At 42.4% G+C, this 25,497-nt stretch overlaps 1 protein-coding gene across 4 annotated transcripts in view; it reads right to left on the reverse strand.

The window, feature by feature from the left end:
* Positions 1-25,497, reverse strand: part of MAML3 (mastermind like transcriptional coactivator 3) — a 327,612-nt gene that overhangs the window by 240,746 nt on the left and 61,369 nt on the right. For 2 of the 4 annotated variants that reach the window (XM_068942092.1, XM_068942091.1), the window contains exon 1: positions 14,663-16,200. In XM_068942092.1, the coding sequence (XP_068798193.1) occupies positions 14,663-15,106 (444 nt within the window). In that variant the 5' untranslated portion in view covers positions 15,107-16,200. Of the gene's footprint in view, positions 1-14,662; positions 16,201-21,336; positions 21,409-23,661; positions 23,770-24,415; positions 24,498-25,497 lie in introns of those variants that run through there. The other 2 variants (XM_068942093.1, XM_068942095.1) reach the window with 2 other exon arrangements.

A 25,497-nucleotide genomic window follows, 5' to 3' on the forward strand; every position in this document is an offset into this window, starting at 1 on the left:
GGATCACCCCAGAGCTCAGCACAGGCAGATCAGTGGGGCCCACGGAAACTGGACTCTCCAGGTCATCTTTCTTCAGCTTGTCCAGCAAGCTCAAGCATTCAGAGTTCAGCTGGGTTTGACAGGACATATTTATACCCATACAGAACAACAATCAATGCCTCTCTCTCTCTCTCTCTCTCTTTTTTTAAAACTACATGCTGCTGATAGCACGAAGGGGGTGGATTAAAGCCTTTTTTCCCCCAGTGCTTATTCCTTCACAAGATTAGCACAGAGAGGAGTTTGTGGATCCCTGAGGTGACTGACATCACTGGGCCAATGAGCCGGGCCAAACCTCAGCCAAAAAGGAAGGTTCCTTAATAACTCCTTGAGCCCTGCAGCCAATAGCTCTAATGAAATAACCTCTTGGGCTTGCCTTCATATCAAGAAAGAACTGAACTACGCAATGAACTACAAACTTCTTAGAATCCATTCCAAAGTTAGCGAAGAAAAAAAATCCCCTCAGACGTTCTGGCTCAGGTATATCAACCATTATAGGATAAATTCACTTTATAGAAGAGGGCTTTTCCTCCTCTGTTAAATGGTCAAGACTCGAAAAGATACTCCATAACACTCCACCCCACCACAGGCTCTGCTGCGATTAGTCTGCCACGTTCCACAGCTATTTCCTATAAAAATTCAACATTTTCATTTTTTTGGTTGTCTTAGAGAAAACTTGCATCCTCCATTACTGTACAGGTCAGAATATAGTTCTAACATCACACCAAATTAAAATAGTTTCATCTACCCCACTGGAGAGAGATGGCCATTCCTCCATTCCCACACATTCTGCTCAACGAGATGACTAAATTACAATCCAGCATTTGCAAGAGGGCCGATCTACCTCATTGAGGCTTGAATCATACAGAATAAAGCCAAGAACAAGCATATTTTTAAATATGGCCTACTCCCCCCCTGAAACTTAATCTCCAATATGTGTTTGAGTCCTCATCGAGATAAATCAATATGCTGGGAATAGGGGATACTGAGTTAAATAAGCGAGTGAAACCCTGTAGGGGTTGTAAGGTGTTTTTCCTTTTTTTTTTTTTCTTCTTAGGAATTAAACTAACTTAGTTGTGCCAGAATGAAAGGCCTCTGCAGAAAAATGATTTTTGGAGGAAATGAAGACTTTTTCCAATCACATAATTTTCTTGAAGTGTCAAGAGCCCTCCAATTCCTCAAATTTTCACCTTACAAACGGAAATTAAAAGTATGGTCCCAGTTGTCAAAACACACATTTACCATAAATATACCCATTAGTCCCTTCAAGGTTCTCTCTATATGAATCATACTATCTTATGAGCAATCTGGAGATGAGGTTGCCAAACTGTAAAGACTAGCCGTAATTTCTTCCCTGATACTTAAAATATGAATGCAGCATCCTCTCCTACAAAAAATGACAATCTCAGAGCAATATGACATATTTATTATTATAAAGCATTTGTGAAAATGTTTTCTTAATAAAAACTGAACCATCGTCTGCCCTCAATAAAACCCATCATATAGTGACTGTACATAAATATATGCACACATACATGAAAAGTACATACAGTTCTACTGTGAAGAGCCAGAAATACAGTATTTATACACATGTATGTCATAACTGACATACCATCACAAATAGCATTTGCAGACAGCCATGGAGAACTCCGAAGATTTAGGTCTTTTCCACTTGTAAGGGCAGACCACAGGCCTCTGCCACTGAGGGAAAGAGGTCTCCTAGTCTGCAGTCATAAACCCTTTATCCTCTTTCTTTCAGCTAGAGCCTAGCCCAAACAAACATTTGAATCTAATCTTCCCTAAACTTGCAATAATATCCTGTATTTGACCTGTGAGTTTTAATGTGTGCATCAGTAGTTTTTAATAGCTTAAAATTTATGGATTCTTGGCTTGCAGGGAGGAGAGGGGGTTTCCCAGGAGAGATGCAGATACTTTCAGAAATTTCCCAAACTGCTTTTATTAACTACTGTTCACAGAGTATTTCACGATCCCAGCAGAACGCAGACTATATGTTAGAAATGACAGCTCTGGATTTCTGAGCTCTAGAATTTTAACATAAGAACTGCATAGAGGGAGTACTGGAAGACAGAGCCAAGAAGTGTTGACATCTGACAAAGAAAGAAAAAGTCATGATTAAATCACCTTTATAAATATCTCAAGTATAAGCAATGTACAATGTTTTTGCAGTTTGCCAAAACTCAGTTTATTACAAGAACTATCACAGTACTTTATGCAAGTAGTGGATTGTACCTATCAGTAGAAATTTTCTAAAATATCTTTATAAAGCTATTTTAAATATTATCACAATACTACTACCACTTTTGTGATCTCTGGGCAGAACACCTCCATGGATATCTTTTACTCTCTTTCTTTCCTTATATGTTCTGCGTCTCAGAGATGAACTCAATGTAAGTTAAATGACCCCTTTAGTATCTTCATTATACAAATAATCCTTTCACAATATAGCAAGGGATAAGAGATTGATTTATATTGATATTTACAGAACAATGAAAGGAAACAGAAGCAATATATAAGAACACAGCTGTCAACAGTACAAGAGGAAAATAAGCACACTGCTACTTAATATTATCAAAACACATGAGACCCTCCATTCAGTTCTTCAGTCACAGGAGGAAAAAAAAAGTCTCTCTCATGTTTTGGAGCACCCTACATGCCAGACTTGAAAGTCAGTATTTGTTTCTGTGCTCTTGCAACTTTTGGCATCTATAGCAATTACAGGTTTCACAATTCATCAGAAGCATCCCTTGTCAAGGGAGATCAATTCAAGGCCAAACTCAAACTTCTTGTTATGAAGGCAAGTCAAATTTACATAAACTAAGTATATATACTTCTTGAACAGGTAGCAGCACATCAAGCTGAAAATACATAAGGAGCTACATATGTCCTTCTGCCACCCTTCCAGATGAAAGAGGATAGTCATATAATGTAAGGTCCCCTAGTGAAGTTCCAGCGTTATGAATGTTCTACTAATTAAGAAACATCACTGGCTCAGCATTGTAACCGAAATAAAAAAGATACTGCAGATAGAACTTAGTTTTGTCACCTAATACTAATAAAGCTCTCCAAGTCTAGGAAGGGCATCCTTTTGGATGATACAAACCGTATTACAAAGCGCTCTACAGAGCTTTTAAAACATTCTTAGGGAAAAAGCTCAATGGAATTGCCTGAGACACTAATGGCCCAAGTAGGTTTGATGAAACATGGCATTACTTTTCAAGCTCACTCGTTTAACAGTATACACCTAAATTAACCATCCCAATGATGTGAAGTATTAACCACCTGCTTCACACACTACGGCACAGTCTGGATCACTCAGCCAACAAAAGGCTGTGATTATAACTGTTACTTATTGCATTGCCAAATCTATAACAATCTTTCTGAATATCTCCGCTGTTTGGTAGTGTACTCTGACCTCAGGGACAGAGCCTCATTCCCTCCCTCGTGAAAATATGAGACACTACCATGCAAGGGAAAGGAAACCTCTCACAGCTGTTCAGTAATATAAGGCCTGTGGTGCACTCCTCAGCATTTCTGTCTAGATCCATCAGAAAACAGGAATATAGCCAGACACGAAACCATTGTAAACTACATGAAATACTTTCCCCTTGCTCAACTGGCTTGAGAAATACAGAATCTGCAATATACATTGCTTTCTACCTCTCATCACAATCAAGTTTGTAAACTGATTTATATTAGCAGTGAATGTATATAGAGTGAGAAAAAAGTATTGAAACGTAGCTTGCTTTAGCATGACAACAGCTAACTCATCAGGAAAAAAATATATACCACTTAACCAACTTTAGATGTACGTAAATAGGGTTTGGGCGTAAAGGACTTAAAATACATACAGCTACTTGTTACTAATGCGTAAGAGGACACTTGGGCAGTGGTTCTCACATGAATTGCTGCAGTTTGTGGGTAACTTCTAAGGAATATGCAACAGGTAACTATGAAAAGCAAGCTTGTTGTCAGCAGGCTTAAATTTGCTAAACAGTTTTGCCATATAAATTCATTACCTGCACCACTAGAAAGTGTTCAGAATTCCCCAAACCAGAACAAAAACAATAAAAATTACTCACTACCTGATTTAACAGCATGCATAAAACTAGACGTGTAACATACTGTAGCACCTTCATGGACTTAAAATCTGGAAAAGCAAATCCCTTCCCCAAAAAGCAAAAATAAAAACAACAATAAAAAACCCAAGCCCCCCAAACAACTGATTTGCTGGGTATTTGCAGACAAGTATGGCTTTGCTAAAGCCCCAGGAGCAAGCTCTGGCTACTCAAGCTAAAACTACATGTGAAATTCTCTACCCTGGACTCATCAGCTCACTTTAGCATTACCTTAAGTCCGATGTAAAAGTCAAGGTACCACATCCCAGGAACAGTGATACCTTTTGCATGGGCCTTTCATAATCATTTTACCTAGCATATTATTCTACATTGAATTAAGACTGATATAAACACATCTGAGGAGCCTGAAAGAAAATTCAATTCCCATACAGTAAGATAAAGCTAAGTCATTTTTTTCTTGTTTTATCAGAGAATAAACCAAGTTCATCAATTTTACAGAAAAACATCAGGAAATAAAAAACATAAACTCAATTACTTTCTTTCTCACAGGAAGTACAGGGGTGGCCTACCTGATACAAGTCCACACTGGCCAGCATGAGGTTTTCTTTAGACTATACTCTCTCCGAGGAGAAAAGATATTCTCCTCATCCCCGTTCACAGCTCAGATCATCACCTTGTCCTTACGGGTAACCAACCGTACCAGTATTACCAAAGAGCTTTCTAATGCTGCTCTTCCTGATGTTCGATAAACTGCCTAAATATTTCACTCCAAAGTAAGTACAGCAACGCACCATAACTAACACATTTTTGGTTAGGAGGCTGACCAGGGAACTCAGAGACAACTGACCCAGAGGACAGGCAAGAGCTGATAGCTAAGACCTAATAGCTTTACTGACATGGTACCTTTTGCCCCACTTCTCCTTCTCCCCTTCTACCTTTTCCTCTTCCCCAGCTCCCAACTGGGCAGTCCCACCTTCCCCCCAAGATTAGGCATGTTTTTCTCTTAGCCAGGTAACTCTCCTACTAGTTTATTATCACACGTTGGCTCACCAAGGAGTCTGGCCAGCACAAGCAGGAGGACAGGACTGCAGCACTGAAAGGAGGGGAGGAGAGCGTGGTACCACCCCATTTAATGGCAACAAACTGTTAAATTGCATCAGCTGCCTCATCTAACTAGCCCTAAGGTGGTAACATTTGAAAAGACCAGAAAGAGGCTGTCTGATAAGGTTATGCTGTTTGAGTGCCTTACAGTAAAATTCTTATGCTGTAAGCTGTGTGCTATAAGAGCACAGATATTTCATGTGGATAAGCTACATAAAGGATAGGTAAGCATAACTGTTCTTACCGTTAGCTTTAAATGGCATGAAACTTTACCGTAAAAAGAGAGTAAGAGACAAATTTGCTATTCCTGGGGAATCACTTTCTCAAAATATTTGGTATTCCGACATACACATGCACAAAACAAGATAGCGTATGTGTCATGTTCAAATACCTAAAGCAACTTTAAAAAAAGACAGCCTATGGCAACTTCTTAGAATCCATCTTTGGCTGTAACCAGATTCCTATATGCTTAACCACAATAATGGGTGAAGGGAAGGAAAGGGTGAAGCTTTTAACGGCACCAGTCAAAATCAATTTTGTTTTTGTTATTCTACTTTCACAAATGTCCATTATCACTACCCACTGCAGGCATTTCCCACAACAAAAATACGACTGATAGGAAAAATGAGCAGTAAACCATGGTATAACACAGTAGTAAATTTTTTTTTTATTTTTTGTAATAAAGTAGAAGAGAGAAAATAAGTGGATTTTTTTTGTTTTGCATTAAGTGGAATATGTGTGAAAATGTGCTAGAAAAAAATGGAGCATTACATCAGATTCAATTTCTCTGTCCCCCAAAATACTGCCCCCTAGGTAAGCACATTTATATTTTTAATAATGAGTAATTCCCTTAGGGTGAAAAAAATGTAAAGCCAGTTCTCTCAGGTGAATCTTCAAAATTGCAGTGATTCTAGACTTTAAATAAGCTTTCAGCCTACTAAACTAGTTAACACAAATTATTTCTATCATCAAAGGAGGAAAAAAGATAGCCTTGCTATCAGCACGCTATCTATGCTTTTACCGAAATGCAAAGACTGTAAGCTCAGTCCACAAATGGGTACGGATAACTTTGCACCATTACCTCAAATCCAGTCACAGATTACATGCCAGAACACTTCAGCCAATTTGGAGCTCAAACAATGTGGCCGTCGTTTAGTTACATAAATCTACAGTCAAAAATATGAGTCTGCTGAAGTCTTCAAAGCTACATTACCTGCTTCAATGAGAACTAAAAATATATGTTATGAGTACAGATACTGCTTGCCAAAAAGATCAATAAAAATGGCTTATTTAATGTTTGTAACAGTTTTTCCTGCGCTGCCTCAATTATGCACTGGAATTCAACCCACAGAAATCAGAACAACAGCCACCAGCTTCAGAGAGAAAAATGAACTAAAACAAAAATCACAGCGGAATTGTAACATTTTAGCAGTCCAAAGACAACCACTGCCAGCTAAGGCAGCTACGTTTTAAAGGCGCTTTCTTAAATACCAGAAAGTCTAAAAACACAATATTCTGCTTATACAGAAGTGGTAGGAAATGCTAAAATTTCTCTTTTGGCTAAGTGCTGGTCTATCCGCCTTAATATAAGGAAATACCTTAAATGATTAAAAAAACCCAATACCTTCCATGCCTCTTCGAGCTTCTCATCTGCCATAACCAACTCCCTTCCTCCCTTAGATTAAACACAGGGAAAAAGTGCCAAAATACCACAATGGATTACAGATACGAGCAAAATAAAAGAGAAAGGAAGCTGAACATATAGAAAATGGATTCATATCAGTGGTTCTTTGACTTACTGGACTAGCACATCCCCTTCCATCGTCAAAATTAATCACTGATCACCATCCATCCTTATTAATCCCTGCATCATAAATCCTTTTACTGTGCTTTTAGCAGTTTAAAAACTGCTATATATACATACTGGTTTATATAAATATATACATATAGACATATTGGCTCCTTGCTATGATAATGCTCTGGGTCAGAGTAAGGTTAGGGGCCAGCTCTCTGTTTTTTATCTCAGTGCACAATAACCAGGGACTTTCTGAACGGGCCTGAAATTTTCACAAGTTGCATAAAGCCAACATTAAAAAAGCTATGCCTTCACTGCAGTATGTAAAGCTGTTTGTCTGAATTCACAGACTAGAGAAAAATGAAGCTATAATTGTTTTATTAAGCCTGAAATACTCCTGTATAGCAGCTCGTTTAAGAAACATAGGGAGGAGATTGAAGTGCAAAGCAGGGCAGAGAGGAGCAAGCACAGCCCAACAGCCATACTGGCAATCAATTAAGAAACAACTCCACCAAGCTTCAATTGCTGACAGCTGACAGTTGAAATCCTTATAAAAAACCTTATGGAATTCTATATAAAAACCTTACAGAAAGTGGCCTTGATAAAAAAAATAAATGGGAAAGAAAAACTGAGTTATTGGTCTTTCTATTTACTAGCTTAGTTATTCCAAAAGTTATAAACTTAAACCTATTTTGTATTCCATGTATTTTGCGGCTGTGCAAAACTGACAGCAATAAACCATCTATGCTCCCACCAATACTGCAGCATTAGCCTTAACAGTCATGGAAACCTACAGAAAATGCAAAGTTCCCATAGGTGGACACATTTCTCTTTTCCCACGTCAACTGAAGCATTCATCTTCCCTTGCCAATTTGCACTGCATGTGTTGGCAAACAAAATCAATATGAAAGGGAGGAAGTCTTAAAAGAAGATGGCTTAGCCCCTCTTGTAAGCGTAGAATTTAAGCAGCTGCTATCTTCTCAACTACTGTGAGTTTAAAAAGATGTTTTCTCTTAACCCCTATAAAGCTGGGTTTCAAGTATTCAGAAAGCAGAGAGGAGCAGATTATGACGAATTCTGTGCTACATTGTGGAACTGAAGTATGTAAGTGAGAGACAAAAGAGTAATCAGAACTATATGATTTTATGACTCACTGTCTTAGACAAACTAGGAAAACAAATACTCCAAATTGCTAAGACTCCCAAATTCCCAGTGAATGTGCAAGTACTTTGCTTATGTGAACAACCTGTGAGATCCCAAACTGGGAACCTGGTACAGGTTCACAGCTTTAGCCTGAGATTGTACCTCATACTTCAATTCACAAAACAGTACACTTGAAGAGTTCCAGTCAGCAGTTCCTCGCTGTCAGACCTTAAACTCCTGCTAATCCAAGCACATCTCTCACATGAATTATACATACTGGAGTAATATGCAACCAAATGCCATATACATGCAAGTGTTTAGGAAAAAATGAACTCTGACACCTTTGCTACTTCTTACAGTCTTTGCTGTTCCAGCATGCGTGCTAAGGAACAGAAAGAAGCATGCGCATCTACACCAGGTTTTACTTAGCTCAGGTAAAATGTATGCTACTAGGTAAGCATGTCTGAACTACTATGTCCCAGATGTTTATCCTAGCATAAGGGTGAAGTTTCACATGCGGATTAAGGTGCTGCTATAGAAGGGACAGCCAAATAAATCACAGATTTGATCTAACTGAAAACTAACCCAGAAGAAGAGGAAAAAAAATTGTTTCTGCCCTCCTTATCTGCTTAGTGAACCAGCTGACAGTGGAGCTACACGAGTGAGGGCTGGCACTGGCAAAAGGGAGGCAGGCAAGAAAATATGGCCACAGAGAAGAGCATGATGAGTGAGACTTCCCCAGTGGTGGCAGCTCAGATTTACATTGGCTTAAGCCACTTGTGAAACCCTAAGGTCAAGTCATCATAAATTTAGGTCAGCCTAGATGCAACCAATTCTTCTAACACAAACATGTGTTAATATTTTTGTCTCTATGTTAGCACACACAGTTTTGGACATACTTCCACCAAGATCGTTCTTCCTGAACTTGACAATGCCTAAAACTTCACTGCAGGTCTTTCAACATGTGCTGTTTGGTCAACTTAAAGCTCAGATTTCATTATGACTGGCTACTGTATGTCAAAAGGCAACTTGCCCTCCTCTAACTAGGGTTTATAGACACACAGAATCCACTATTTTGTAAAGGGACACACTTTCTATCAGAGCATGCACAGGTCATTAGTGGCTAGTAGTGCTTGAAGAGAAGCATCTCTCCATTCCTTTCAGTTTGCTAAGATGAAAGGTATTGTGCTGACTAGCTGCAAAAGGATGTCAACACAAAAACAGCTTGTCCTAAAGGACAGTAATCAGGCAGGAGCATCAAGCGTGAGTTCATATGAAAAGGAGAAGAAAAGTGGGAGAGACTGTGGAATAAGAAAGATTCAAAGATCCACCCTTGTAGGACGAGCAAAATAAAAAGGGCTACATGATAACTCCTTCTACGAAGCACATGAAAGAGAAGGAACACTACCGGCCTGGGATTTAATTCTGATATTACCCCACTTTTTGCATTCACTACTGACTTTACCCAGTGTGCACAAGATCAGACACAGCTTATTAACTGACGAGATGCTAATCCTACTCAGTCATCAGACATGAGTAAGGACTGCAGTATTTGACCTCTTCTGGAAAGTAAAAGGAAACATCCCCAAAACTGTCTTTCCTTATCATCTTTGTGATGCTAGTGAAATGGACTTTTCCTGTACTGTAACTGGTAAACTGCTGAGCACCTGCAAGTTAAATAGTAATATTACATGAGAAATAAGCAGGGACGGGCACAGGTTTGTGAACCTACACACCCATACACGTCAAATATAGCAATTGTGACCTTTAAAAAATAGCTTGCAAGACTGATAGCATTCTTTGGCACTCCATTACATTAGTAGAAGTAGCTATGAATCACTAAGACAAATGAGGAAGTTCTGTTTTTCACTGGTAACACCTATTTCTACAAAAGGGAGAGATTTTGGGGGGAAAAACTACTCTCCTGCGGTGGACTGTCTGTCAACATGGGGGAGATACAACCAGATTTCTATGATTTTGAACATGTCATTCTGTCCCTATGCAAAGCAAGCTGAAGCCATCAGCCTGCTCATCTCCCTTCCCTCAGGCACAAGGGGAATGTTACCATTAACTTCCATGAGGCAGTGCATTAACCCAGGGTGGATAAAAAGCAGTGTTGGAAAATGCTCTATTTGTCAGTCGTGTTCTCTCTAACTTTAAACTAACTCCGCATTGGCATAGTATGCCTTGGCTAGGGAACAGAAAAGATGATCTAATAGGTCATTTGACTTCCGTCACTAATTTCTATGGTCTAAATAACATTTTGTGTTTACGGTGCTTAAAACTCATTTTCCTAACAGCTAGTTTTAGGGTTAAAAATGGTCAGTATGACAATAGCTATCAAACCCATAATAATGATGGCAAATAAGGAAAGTCTTGAAGACTTTTAAAATAGGAAAAAGTAGCTACAGCACCGTTACACTTTACAGCAGAGCTCATATGCTAATAAATGTGCTTTAGAAGGTCAGTATGGTAATCACAGGAGTAGTGTTTCATTGGACAAAAAATGTCATGAATAGCAACGTGAGGGACGTAGAGGTGATTTAACCTGGCAAAATTAAAAAATATATATAACATTTTTCATGTTCAGCTCTGAACCACACTCATTCAGTAACACGGACGCAGAGCCAGAAGAATGTTGCACATAAAGTGGGAAAGGAGAAGACGGATTAGCTCACAAAGAACTAAAGAACTGGAATAATGTGTTGATGTTTCCTGGAATCAGTCCGAAGATGAACAGCAGAGTTTTGGATGGGCTGCAAATTTTCCCAATACTTCCTTTCAAAACCTAACTGGTGCAGCATTCTAATAATCCAACTCAAAGGCAGGAAAAACACATTGACTTTTGCCAGGTTGGACTGAGGAAAAAAAAGTTCTCTCAGCCATTTGTAAACAATTTTAACTTCTGTGTATGTCCCAATCAGTGCCCATATGGGAGCCAACTAGCTCTGAACCTCACTCTTCTCCTCAAGCAGAATAGGTTACGATAGCGATAAGCTCAGATATTTCAAAGCTAAAACTCAGCAAGTGAAAATGGACTATAACAAGACACAGATTCAGAGTAGATCAGCAATCCGTGAAATTCAGCCAAGCCCATGTTCCTACACCTCTTCTTGAAAAAGGCTTCTACTGACAACCGCTTGTCAGTTGACACAAAGTCCTGAACAGTGGAAACTACACAATCTTTTTCATGAACTCAAGAGAGTGAGGGTGTAAACTGTTGTGGTGGTGACAAGGAGCATTGTAAATGCTACATAGTTTGTACTCTGTCAAATGAAGAAAATCAAAATGCATGTCTTTAAATGGTAATCATTTTTCAAAGCCTTGATATGTGCTACCCAACTTGCCAATGGGCACCTTAGCATGTGTGTTGGTACCACCTTCCCAGAGGGTTTGTTGGATGCCTGCCTCCCTCTCAGGAGCCCAGATCCAACACAAACATCCTCTCCCCTCTCAGCATCTCTGAATTTTGAAAGGGAGACAAACACACACCAGTAATACTTTCCTTTGGTTTGCCTTACTCTCTTGAAGAAAAAGAGTTATAAACAGTATTTCTTGCTGTCCTTGTTGCATTTGTTGTCACTTAATCCTAATTGACTGCTTCATTTCCAAAATGTGCAGTTTAATAATCTGATGGATGAATTTAATAATGACATTGTGTAAAGAGCAAAACAGCAGCAGATCCATAGGACTGTTTGACTGTAAACCTTTCAGCTGGAGTTTACCAAAGAACAAAGGAGGGGAAAAAAAACAAAATGTAGTTTACTATTTTCTCATGCCAAAAGAAAATGTTAAATAACTTTGAATTGTCTTGGTAAATAAAAATCATGATGCATATAAAATGTGAAAGTTGGAAAATCATTATGATTGCAATTTTTGCATTACTAAAAAACATAAATACCTCAAAGGAAATACTTTTAAATTGCTTTGAAAGGAGCAATTTATCAGGTTTTAAGTAAAACTTTCATTTGCATGTGATATATAGTATAGACAGACATTAGGCAAAAAAACCATCATTAACATTCTGGAAGTGAAACAAAGCAGATTATGCCCCTACATTTTCCCACAACAGTTCTTGTACGCATTCTTAGAAAGAAATTATCCTATTGATGAAAATGTGTCAGTTTTTGATAAAGTATTAGAATCTCTCTTTTTAAAATGAAAAGGATAGTGCACATAAAGTCTCCTTAAATGGCATGAAGACTGTAACACAAAAACTGAGTTACTATGGATTTCATAGCAAACTATGATTAAATTAGGCTACTCTTAGCTCTTCAAGCTTCCCAACATGAAACAAATTAATAGTAGTGAGAGCTGTAACTGAGTTTCCTCCTTTTGTCACATTGTTTCCACAACTTTCACATTATAGCACGGCTTTGTACATCTGTCCTGGATCGTCAATGGAAGGCCAACAAACAACGGAGCAGCATAACCAAAAATCCTTGGGTGTAAAGCTTTGGTGTGGGGCTTGGGGAGAAGGGCACAGCACAAGGAACCACTAAGAAGGGCCTGGAAGCACAGGAACTGTTCTGGAGCAGGAAGTGTGGGTAAAGTACCACAACGCTTCTCTGGAGCAAAGTAATTCTGAGGTCTCCTGCCTCGAGACCCCCGGTCCCTTTCCTGTTCCTTGTGGAAATGGCATGGGATGTGAAAACGGATTTGAGAACAGTTTGGCTGATGAAAGATTCTCCCTGCTCATGGAGTTAGATTAGAAAAAAAAGACTCGGTTATTGCACTAACAGCACTATTGTGGTGTAGTGGGCACCTTGTTAACTGTGAATTTTAAAGCCTCAGCCCTGCGGAAAGGAGAGAGGAGGGAGAGAAATATCGCTGTGCCTTACTCGTGGTATCAGGAAAGCAACAAGACGCCAGTGAGGCTTTTCTGCTTCCTATTTTGCGAAGCAACCCCGCTTCGTGCGGCTCCCGCCGGCACGGTCTCCTCGCCGGAGACCTGCGCGCTGGCCCCGCGCTCCCGCCGGTCCCCGCTGGCCCCCGGCCCGGGGGACGCGCCCGGCTCCCAGGCAGCCGGGGCTGCTCTCCGGCCGGGAGCTGCATTTTGCTCGTTAGCGGCGGGGCGGCAGGCGGAGGCTGCGCTCGCCGGGAGCTTTTGTTCGTCTGCGGCGAGGCGATCCCCACGGCCGCCGCGCCGGGCTGCGGGGCAGACAAAGCGCCCGCGGCGAAGGGTGCTGCCCGCGGGACTGCGCGGCGGCGCCCGGGGGAGGAGCCGGCAGGGACCGAGCCGGCATCACAGCGCGGCGGAGGGCAGGCTCGGCCCAGCCCAAGATAAACAAATTGCTCCCTCTTTTCACGTGCGGCGGGGAGAGGGGAAGAGCCGCCGCCGCCGCCGGGGCGGCCGCCTCCCCGCCGCTTTGTCACGGAGACAGCCCCAGGCGGGGGGCCGGCGGCAGCTGCAGCCCTGCGGGACCCTCCCGCACCGCCGCGCCTCCCCGCGCAGCAGGGGAGGGAGGGACGTGCGCGGCTTGTAAACCACACGCTGCCATCGCGCCTCCCCTCTCTCCCTCCCTCCCCGCCTGCCTCCGCCGCCCATTGTGAGCCCGGCAGACGGCGGGCACCCAGCTGCCCCCTGCCCGCCCCCAGCGCCGGGCACCCCCGGCACGGCACGGGCACAGACAGGACGCGCGTGCCTTCCCCCACGGCACAGCCCCCCCGTTGGCACCCGCCGGCCCTGACGAACAAGCCAAGCTGCTGCCGCCGCCGCCGCCGCCGCCGCCCCACCAGAAAGACTCGCGGCCGCGACCTGCTATAAATAAGGCTCAGTCTGAGAGCGGGTGCCGGCTCCCCCCGCCTCCCGCACCTCCTTTTATTATTCATCATCAGTGCAGTCTGGGAGTGGGAAACTCCGCTTCCTACTTGCAGTTACGCTCCTACCAGCTCAGCCTCCGCCCCCTTCCCCCCCTCCGGCTCTTCGTTAAGCTCCTTAAAACCCAAGGAAAGTTTAGGAAGAGACTCCGCTCGAGCCGCTGCTCGCGCGGGGAGCCCGGCTCCCGCACGCCGGGGCAGCCAAGGCGAGCAGCCTGCCCAGCCGTGCCGCCTCCCGCCACCCCAGCCTGCAGCGCCTTCCTCCGCGCCGGCATTTAAAAAGGCAGCGAGCAGCCGCGCAACCACACGCCCCCCGCGCTGAAAGCCGTCTCAAAACACGCACGCACACAAAACCCTCCTCTGGCTTTTGGCAGCCCACGACAGCGCCTGGCACTGTTCTTTCTCTCCTTCCCCGGGGCAGTTCTGCCCTCTTTAAAGAGACCGGGGAAAAAGTTTGCCCGCTGCCCCCGGCCCAGCCCGCGAGAAGTTGCGGAAGTCAGCCGGCAGCCGCCGCTCGCCTTACCCTGCCCGCGGCCCTGCCACCGCCGCCCCCGAAGTTTAGCCGAGCCCCGTCCCCTCCGGAAAACAACTCGGGCAACCTCCAGCTCATCCCAGCACGAAACTCCGAGCGGACAGCGACACCCCCCTGCCCCGTCCCGCATCCCCTTACCATGATCAGAGTGTGGTTCCTCTGCTCCGCCGTGGCAGGCTCGGCATCTTGCTGCTGTTTGCTCTGATGCTGCTGTTTGCTGCCGCCGCCGCCGGTGCCAGTTTTCTTGGCCCTTTGCTCCAGGGTCCTCTGGTAGAGGCTCACGGTGTCCCTGCGCTCCAGCTCCAGCTGCTCCGCCTGGGCTTGCTGGTACCTGCTCTCGCAGTTGACATGGTGCCGCCGGCAGCCCTCGATGCGCTGCCTCAGCCGCTCCACCACCGTGCTGTGCTTGGGAATGCCGCCGCCGCCGCCGCTGGCATTATTGTTACCGGGAGCAGCAGCAGGAGGACCGTGGGGAGTGCTGTTAACCCCGAGACCGGCCCCGCTGAGGCTGCTGTTCAGGTTATTGTTGATGCAGATACTGCTGCCATTCGTGGCGGCAGCGGGGGCTGCAAAATCCCCCATCCTCTTCCCCGTGCACACTATTTTGGAAGAACTTTTTATCCTACCCTTCACACACACACAGCCTCCTCCGGGGTCCTGATGGGATACTTTTTAGTGAACCGTGGGGGGGAGGGGGCACCAACATGTATCAGGGAAACAGCGATCCCAAGCAAATGTTTCTCTTTCCCCCCAGCCAATCCCCCTCGAGAATCTCCAAAACATTAAAAAGGGAGCGAGAGAGAGAGAGAGAGAGAAACAGAGGGAGGGAGGGAAAATAAAGAGAGAAGGTGCTAAAAGGTTATCACCAGAAACACAACCAACAAACACAAAAAAGAAGCACAACAAACTGAGCAGCAGCAATTCAGGTAGCAAACTCCAGGAGAGATCAGACCAGTTCCTTTCCTCCCTTTTCTTTTTTATAATCCATTATTTCAAAATAAATTCCATGAGATTTCCGGAGATTTTGCCAAAAGCCTTCTCTCCCCATGTATAAAGAGAAACACACGCGCCCCTGCACATGCACACACGCAGACATACACACACGCTCACACACACGTTCACACACACATCCAAGCGCAAGCACACGCTGGGCACACTCAACACACTCACTCGCACTCCACAGCATCAAAAGACAGGCAAAGCTGCTTTCTTATTGTATTTTCCTTCTAGAAAAAAGTTTTGGTGTTTATGCCGCACCGTGTTCGCAAAGTACTTTGGCTGCTCAGTTGCATTTCAACAGGAACCTAAATAGCAAATCCTCGGGCTGGGGAAAGTAAACACATGAACAATCCGGGCCGAGCTGAAAAAAAGTAGAGCTCTGAAGTCTTTGCAAAACGCCGAGCTGATACAGCCTAACGCTTTGCTCCGCTTTGCTTGCTGCTGCTCCTCCTGCCACCATCACAATGATCAAATGCTCTCCTCCTCCACCTCCTCCTCCTCCATGCCAGCGGAGTGATATCAGGACAGGAGCGCTCAGTAAACACCGCAGCAGCAGCAGCAGCAGCAGCAGCAGCAGCTCCTCCAGGCCGTGAGGCAGACCCGGGGACAAGGTGCAAAACCCGGCACGGACGTCGCCCAGCAGGAGCGGACATGGCGGTCCCCACCCGGCGCCCCGCCGCCGCGCTCAGGCCCGCCGGCGGCGCGGGGTGCCCGGCGGGGCGGAGCGGCGAGGCGCGGCGCGGCCGGGAGGGCGGCCGGGGGCCGCCACCTGCCGCCCGCTGGGGCTCCCCGCGCCGCGCCGCGCCGCGCCGCGCCGCCGGCTGCGCGGGCCGGGCCGGGAGACGGGGCGGCCGCGGCGCTCGGCGCTCGGCGCTGCGAGGGGCGCGGCGGGGCCCTGCGCGCCCCGCGGCTCCGGGGCCGGGGCCGCTCGCGGGGGCGAGCTGCGGCGGCCGCGCACCTCCCGGCAGGCCGTGCCCGCGCCCGCGCCCGGGCGGCGTGTGCCGCGTTTCCCTTCGTGTAAACTGTTGCATAATTAATGCAAACAGAGTGAGGAGCGCTGTGCCTCCCAGACACAGGGCTGAACTTTCTATTTTAAACAACAGAAGAAACATGACACGTTGGGCAGGGACATTTTTCCAAGCGAACAGTGGCTGCCTCCTTGTACAGCGCTGGTGATTAATGGATCAAGAATAACAGCCCAGGAACCTAGTTTTAAGCCATTTTGCAGACCGAAATCTATTACACGCAAAATTTTAACTGATTGTTATTTTTAAATTAGCTAGCAATACGAACTATGCCCTTCCAATTCCTTTTTTAAATAGACATATATAAAATACAGAACAACTTATCTCGGATATAACAGAAAGACACCCCCGCTCTTTAACATGAAGCTAGAGATAGAGAAAATTTGGAACTCATACATTAGTCATGAGCTCCGATTTAAACTATCTTCGTTTTTGCCATTGCCGATTAGCATAGGATACCAATTTCTAAGCCACTGACAGTGGTAAAGAACGGGCTTTGTCTTCTTCAAGCACTCAGCAATACGACATTCGCTTTTGATTTTACTCCTGTTGTGACAATTACTGACCCCGATGAGACAGAAAACACTTCACGGCGGACAAATAAAATTAATGACTAATTAGTACCTTCCTTCCCTGCAATGCCCACAGGGTCCACTTGGGACAAATGAGCAGGTCCCCTCCCTTCTCCTCCCCCCCCGAAAAAAAAAAAACTTTTCTTCTTAAGTGTCAGCTTGAGAACCAAAGTGAAACTCGTTTCTGTCACTGGTTACTGTTCTCCATGATCACTGCTTGCTGCTGTATCGCATACAAAAGAAGCAAAGAAGATTTCCTCTCTGCTCAGAAGGGCCTAGGAGCGAGGGGCGCCTGTGAATCCTGCCTCGCTCACAAAGCGCAGCCTCGCAGGCGGCTGCGAAAGGTGGGTGACAGCAGAGAGGATGCTTTGTAGCGAGGTCTTTATAGTAAGTACTCCTCTCCAGCTGACCTCGCAAGGCCATAGTATTATTTGATGGTATATAAACAATGCTTAGAGTCCAACAACTGTGCACTGTGATTCACAATGATATGAAAAGATCGAATGTGAGAACTGAGGGGAAAAAAGGGAGAGGGTGTTGCTTGTTTTTAATAAAATGGAAAGTATCAGGAGGCCACAGATTCAGACAGCTGGAAGTTAGGTTCAACTTTGGAAAAGTGCTTTTTGGACTCCTCCACAGTGCCCCCTACAGCCGGTCAGCTTGCCTGCTGAAAGCATTACAGACCCAAAAGACCGCTGAAGTCAGCGAAAGCATAGGAACCTGTGGAGTCACAAAACAACCACAGGTAAAAAGAGACTTTCTTACAGATGGCTCTTTGGTGCATTTTACAGAAGTTGTCTTCTTTCTCTAAGACTAGGGTAAATACCATTTTTCCAACTGTGTAGGGTAACAGAAACACAGCTTCACTTTCAGTATATCACTTCGGTATCACAGTATTTTTAGCTGTATGCTGGATTGTTATAGAACTAAATTCTAGCATATCTACAGTCTAGGCATCTTCTTTAATCTCTCAGCTATTGTACTTTGGTTCTAGCAGGTTGCACAGCATAGGGATGATGAGTAACATAACAGTTTTGCAGTAACTAGTGCTCAGTGCTAGAAGTTTTGCAAACAGATCAATCATGAGTTTTGTGAGAAACATGTGAATACACTTGAAAAGCCGTAGATTCTGATCAAAAGACATTTGAGCTGGCTGTGGTTAAAATAAAGCTGAGGAAATATATATCCCTCTATTTCTCCACTCATTTTAATAAAAACAGTGGTGATACTTGCATTATTCTGTAGTACAACCTTTTACAAGATAGAACACTATTCCATACATCTAAAAACCAATCAGTAGAATTGGTATTTCATCTAAAAAGTCAAGTATACTGCGCTATTTTACAGTTGTTTTTCAGTTCTTAGACTTAAAACTAAAAATTTCCATCTGACAGGAGTATTTTGTTTTAAAATTAAGTATTGAATGGCAGTTGTGAAAGAGCATAAAAGAGATGGAATTTCACTTTTTTTGCATCATTTTTATTTTAAGGATATTTACATGAGCAATTACCAGCTAGGGCCAAAATCTACTATTTAGGGAGCTATTTAAATTCAATTTTTGTTAACAAAAACATTTCTGCTAAGCCAGTGAGTCTGAACATACAAAAACTGACAAAAGACCTCAGATTGTAGCCTGGACAATGCGAGAAATAGAGAGATCCCAGCATCACTCTGTTACTGACTTGAGTCATTAAAACAGATGTTCGTCGCAACCTTGACCACGCAACTCTGTTCTTTAATCAGATAGAAGCACAGACTCACTTGTGATAGATGGGTGCTCTTATATCTGTGACCACGGACTTGCGCACATTCACCTTTTTGTGTAGCAATTTACCTTGCATGCACACATGTGTACATTTGTTCTATGTTTGTTTGTTTTTCTTCCCTGAGCATCAGCTTAGAAAGCTATCTTCATAACAGGAATTTTGAAAGAAATATATATTCTAAGTGATACAAGACGAACTTGCTGATGTCAGCAGTTGAACACTAATGCCTACTGATATCAGCTGACAGGACACTAATTACTAGTTACAGGAGATGATTGCTTGGTAAAGGATCTATTCAGTGAGTTACGACTTTGAAAAATCATGAAGTACAGGCCTAATCTCTGAAAAGATACGCAGTATGAAAATACAGCATACGTTCTCAAGATGATTATCATGACAGAGATCTGTCTAATTAGGAAGAATCTATTTTAATGCTAAGATATGAAAGAGCCCAGCTGGGTGAGGAATTTAGAGGAAGACACAGAAACATGACTGTTAAGCTGACAGCAAGTGCAGCCTAAGCATGTTCCAGTGACAGCTTCTAAAAAAATAACTCATCTCAGCATTTAATCAATAGTGGCTTCAGAACAAGTACAGGCTTACAGATAATCTAGCTAGTCATATTAGTGGGAGGAGCTCCATAAATAACACAAAAAATGTGTCTTTATAGAGCAGCATATTGACACCACTTCCTTTTTGTCAGCTGACCTAGGCTTATCCAGTAGATGGGCAACATTCAAAATATCATAATGGGAACAAACACAAATTCTCTTGTACTAGAGAGCACAGTTTACTTCCTGGTGCTGCCAGTCAGGTTGGCAACCGCAACTGTTGTGGTAATAAGTTTCAAACCAGATGAGGCAACCGATGAACCTTCAGAGGGCTGCCTGGGTAGAAACCTTTCTGAAGGCTCCTACTATAATTATATGGTTTACGGCTAAATTGATGGATGACGTAGTGACGCAGTCTTCTGCTGGAAGGCTAACCTAGCATCAAAAAGTCAGTGTGCATACTGAATATAACTTTGAAAACCAGCTAACAGACACATTTTGGGTCTGGAAAACAGAGCTTTCTCATACAACTAAACGGGTTTCAAAAGATTTCTGCAGAAACTTCTCCACTGTGCTGTGTAACTGAGCAAATCAGATGCACATCAGTTACTACTAAAAGCTGCTTAAGCGCATGCCCCCATTTGTAGTCAAAAAAGAATGATAATGTCAACAAGAGAGCAAGTAAAGACATACAGTTGAGAATTGATTGAAAAAAACAAACAAAAAGGTGTGAAATGCAACTACAGTATGGCAGTGTGGCTAACATTCTCATGACAACTGGGGTGGCAATGAGCTACAGCCTTCAAAACATTCAGAGCTGTAAGAATTCTTGGAGTGATGAACCAAGTCTAGAGCAAAAGAAGTTGCTCTAAATAGTTATAGAAAAAGTCATCAAGGCTGAAAAGTAATTGAAGAACAAAACAATGGAGGGAGGGAAGGGTAAGAAAGCAAGAAAGCAAGCTAATTAAAATTGCAAAAGTCAGAGCTTTAAGACCAATTGTAGGAAATAGTGATTGCTATGTGTAAATACAAACAAAACAAAAATACCCTCAGAACTATGTGCTTGCCAGTCTATGCACTTCAAGTGGAAGAACGTGGAGAATGGAAGTCAGAATCTTTACAGAATCTTTATAGCGGTGAACAACACTGAAAACAACAAATCAGCAAGGTACTATAGTGGGACATGGATCGAGACACATGCCTAAGTACTCAGCTGCATAAGGGCTAAAAAAAAAGGGGAAAAAATAAAGGGAAATGTGTGCTCACTCTCTCCTGTTCTGATTACAGATAAGTTACAATGAGAATATAACAATACAACTGCGAAAAAATACATATTTCTGTTTAAACATCATGTTTTGCTCAAAGTAAGTCTCTTATTTGAATTTTGTTCTGCTTTATATCATGTATAACTCCCAGAAGGAAAGCCTACTAGAAGAAAAATTCACTGTTTCTAAAAGTTGGCCCTCCAAAAGATTATTTGTTCCCCAAGGATTTTGGTATTTGACCCTTTATGGTACGAACTATGCTTGCGTAACATAGCCCTAGTCAGAGAAATTACTATGAGATTGCATAATTGTACATAACACATGATTATATGATCATAAAATTGCATGCAAAATTTCACAAAGGAACTTGTTTTGTGATTCATTACATGTAGGTTATCACAAGCTATATAAACAAATTCATATACTCAAGTAAGTTTCCAGGAGCTGAGGAAGAAAAAGCAAAAATATAAACAAGTAAAGAAAACAGTTAATAGCACAGAGTAAAACAATTATTTAATATAGCTAACATGAAGTTTAAAAAAGATAACTTTTTTAAGACTAGGATCTCGAGCTGAAAATGTAGCTAAATTTGAGGGTGTTTTGAGTAGTGTTTTTTTTTTTTTTTATCACTTACCTCATGTAGCTTTCTCTTTGCTTTTTCTCTTCCGTACTGGCCTCAGATAGCAGTACACAGACAAAAATTTTCCTAATATAAAATACAAAGTAAATAGTAACTGCTGTTACGGTGCATTATTTTATAAGGCATTAGATAACGCTGATTAGTTGCAAAAACTTTTGATTATTAAATATTGTTTTTTAAAGTTTCTAATGCAAAGACAGCAACCACAGGGTGCTATGTTATATTTTGGACATCTTCAGATACCTTCTCTAGCCAGAGGAAAAAAGACCCATCATAGCTAAACTTTGGCATGTGCTGGAAGAGTAGAGATCTCTGCAGGAGGTTCCAGACTGTAAACTTCCCTAAGTCCACAAGCTAATCAATACTAACAGACCTTCTAAAATCTTTGAAAAGGTAGAGCTTAACAAGAAGATTTTCTTTTTAATAAAACCCAGTAATTTAGTACCTGAAGGCTTAGCATAAAGCTTCATGCAAAATACAAGAGATAATTTTAATCTCAACCCTGTAACGCAATTTCTAGAGCAATTTCTTTTCAGTTCATACCCAGGGTAGGTAATATTTATGTCCCATAAGGAACAAACTATAGGTCTGTGCTTAACATGTGATATGAATAGAAACACCAAGTGTCAAGTTCTGCTTGTTCATTTTTTTTGTACAGTGGGTGGCCCATAAGCTCTTATTCACCTTAAACTACATAGGTTGTTATGCTATAAGACTGTATGTATATACAGGATTTTAAGGTACAGTTCATCCCTTCTGCATCTATTCCTCCTCCCAGCCTCATGGCAGCTACCTACATACAATCTCTGCAGAAATGTGAAACAATGGTTAAAATGGCAGACGCTTATACAAATTAGCATTGTTATCCACTCACTATCCTGTCAGAGAAATGTTATTGAAACACAGCCGAGTTTAGGAAGCAGCATTAGGATAGTTAGTTCTGATCCACCACAGTGTATCTTGCTGTATGTTGAGACTGGTTCTGGAGCTAACAGCTGCAGAAGATATCCACGGTGAGAGCTAGAAGCAGGGAAGGAAAATCATCGCTCAGGCACATGCCCCATCTAAGCCTTTGATCTGTCACACTGACCTCAGGAGAATAACTGAGCTGCAATGGAGGAGGGGAGAGAGAAACAGAGAGAAGAAAGGACACTAGGAAAAATCCCAGAGAGATGTTTCTAGGCGTTTCCTGTAGCTTACACTAGAAATACACATGGAGAAACTCAAACCTCTTTAGCCTTCCTCACACTGAGTAGCGGACTGCTTCTCAGTAGAGATTGCCCATTTCTGTTTAGCTCAAGCTAACATGGCAACAAACAAAAAAATTCCTCTTCAATGAAAAAGAATGCCAACTTGGGTGGTGAGGAAGTGGCTGGGAGAAAATTAGTTTTACTTTCCTTGGAGGCAATGGCTTCCAAATGTCAGCTGTTTACAAGAATTTCAGAATGAACACGATCCCTTGGAGTGTTCTAAGCCAGGAGAGACTGAATCTGTTGAAAACTATTGTTCATCCTTCTTCACGCGGGAGAACGATGATTGCTCTGTGGTCCTTGGCATAGCTGATCAACTTTAAGATTCAAATAAGGAAGTTTTTGTAAGTCCTTAAATTACAGGCAAACAGAAATAGAGAGCCATTTTCCACAGTGGTAATTCTCTGGAAGATGCATATATGTCCAGGCTTCAAGAAAGAGAAGTACTGTATTTTCTTCCCCATGTCAATGTACTGGGAACATCATTGTTTCATTGACTGCTATAGTTTACGATCCATAAAAAAAAAAAAAATATATATATATATATATATATAACATACACAAAAAAATATATTGAAAGTACATTGCTGAGGTTGCCAAGTCAGGACATCAATGAGATTTAAAATGCCAAAAATCAAAGCACTTGTGCAATCTTTATTTGGCTTCCTTGCACAATGCACTGTATTTCAAGTCTTCAAATACACCCTTACTCGCTCTTTTTCCACAGGATGTTTGCTTCATTCTGGTCACAGGATTGACAGTGTTCACTAGTGAACATCTTCTTAATATATTTTTTCCTTATTGTTCCATATATGACCCTACGTCTATTTACTAATTCGAATTCCTGCTCATAGACATTCATTTCCTCAGAATGACCATTACTACCACTCCCGAGTGCTTCACATGTACCAATAAACAGATTTTCACAATCTACTGTGAGAGGACAGTGCTATTGGACTTGTTAGAGATTGGAAATGTTAGAGATTGGAAACTGAGACAAGGAAATTAAGCCTAAAAGTTTCTGCTAAAAATGCCTCATTTTTTATGCTGATTTTTTAAAAGCCTTTACCAGCTCCAAGCACATTGCATGCTGTAAGAGCAGCCCACAACAACTTCAGTTGCATCTGTAGGTACTCAGCGTTTCTGTTAGTCAGAACCCCCTTCTCAAGCCAGGCATCTACAAAATGAGGTACACAATTAGTGATTATCTGCAAGAAGCAGAGTTTATGTGAACTGAGTAGCATCATATCAGACAGTTCAAATATTTCAGCTCAAATGCATATAGTTCAGTCAATATATAGGCAAAACCAGAAAACAGATCTTACAGGAAAAAAAGCAATATTACATGCTGATTTTCAGTAATCTCTTAATAGAAATCTTTTGGTCTCACTCTTTCAGTAGGCACACCTTTCAAATACCCTTTGCTAAAGCAAAGTCAAAACATGCTGGGTTTAGAAAGCAGTGCTCAGGGAAAGTTTCCCTGAAGCCAGAAAATGCTAAAGAGATAAGACATCAAAATAACATGAAAATCCCTAGAAGGATACAGAAATGATCCCCTTTCATGCTTGGTCAGATTAACCAAAACACAATAAACCAGCAACAACTAGCTACATTAAAAATCAAACCTGCTTTCAGGCTATTTCCAGAGTCACTAAAGTCACTAGACAACATTCATCGGAAGTCTAGGACACCTCCCATCTTAGCTCACGCTTGCAGTTAACTAATGGCTTACAACAAACAACAGCTGATTAGATTCCAGTAAGACAGGGAAAAAAAAATCCTTCTCATAGTGTGAATAGTGAGACTTTAAATAGATCGCTTACGGATGCTGTTGAGACTCCATCACTGAAAGCTTTAGGAACAGATGAAACGAATTTGTCAGTAAGGACACAGGTAGAATCGATTCTGTCATGGAAAAAGGGGATGGATTAGGAGACTTCTAAGGTCCCTTCCAGCCATAATTTTTCATAACATTATGATTATTTAGGGAGCTTGAAAGTTATAAATATATTTTTAAGCTGTTAATAACTTCATTTGTTTAATGCTGACTTTAGTCTATAATAAGAAGGTCACATAAGAGCATACATGCTGGTTGAGACCCAAGGGTCCATCTAGCCTAGTGTTCTGTCTCCCACTGTAGCCATGACGGTGGACACCCAGGAAAGAATAAAAACAGGGTAAGCACATATGATACCTCCATCCTCATACTGCCTCCCAGCCTTCAATCATTTTCAGGCTAGGATATGTCGCATATCTAGTTAGTAGCCCCGACAGCATGTCTTCCAAGGTTTTGTCCAATTTCTCCTTGCATCTCAATAAACAAATTGATCTAGAAAGACTACAAGGTTGCGTAAAGAACCAGTTCCTTTGCTTTGTTCTGAATGAAGCTCTTGCCAGCTTCTTTTGACATCCCTCATTCTTGTAGTGGAAGAGACAGTGAAAAGCCAAACCCATTCCACCTCTCTCCATGCATCTTAATTTTGTAGACTTCTTCTTTGTCCTTTATGAGATAAGGGGACTAGAACTGCACACAGTATTCAAGTGTGCAAACCTTGGATTTTTACAGTAGCACATGGACTTGTACCATAACGTAATGACCTTTTCTGTTTTGTTCTCCATTTGCTTCCCAATAATTCCTAACCTATGATTTGCTTCTTCAGCTACAGCTAGTTTCATGGAACCATCTACCATAACCCAAAGATCTTGTTCCTGAAGACCTTTAGGTCAGCTTAGAGCTGATCTAAGATGTGAAGACAGGGTTAACTATTCTTCCCCAACTGTATCACTTAACATTTATCTACACGGAATTGCACGTGCCATGTTATTGCCAGTCAGTCTTCTAAAATCTTCCTGCAACCTATGCAGTGTGCCCTTGTCCTTGCTACTTTGCAAAACCTCCTATCAT

The sequence above is a fragment of the Struthio camelus genome, chromosome 4 (genome assembly GCF_040807025.1).
Source record: "Struthio camelus isolate bStrCam1 chromosome 4, bStrCam1.hap1, whole genome shotgun sequence".
Classification (NCBI taxonomy): domain Eukaryota; kingdom Metazoa; phylum Chordata; class Aves; order Struthioniformes; family Struthionidae; genus Struthio; species Struthio camelus.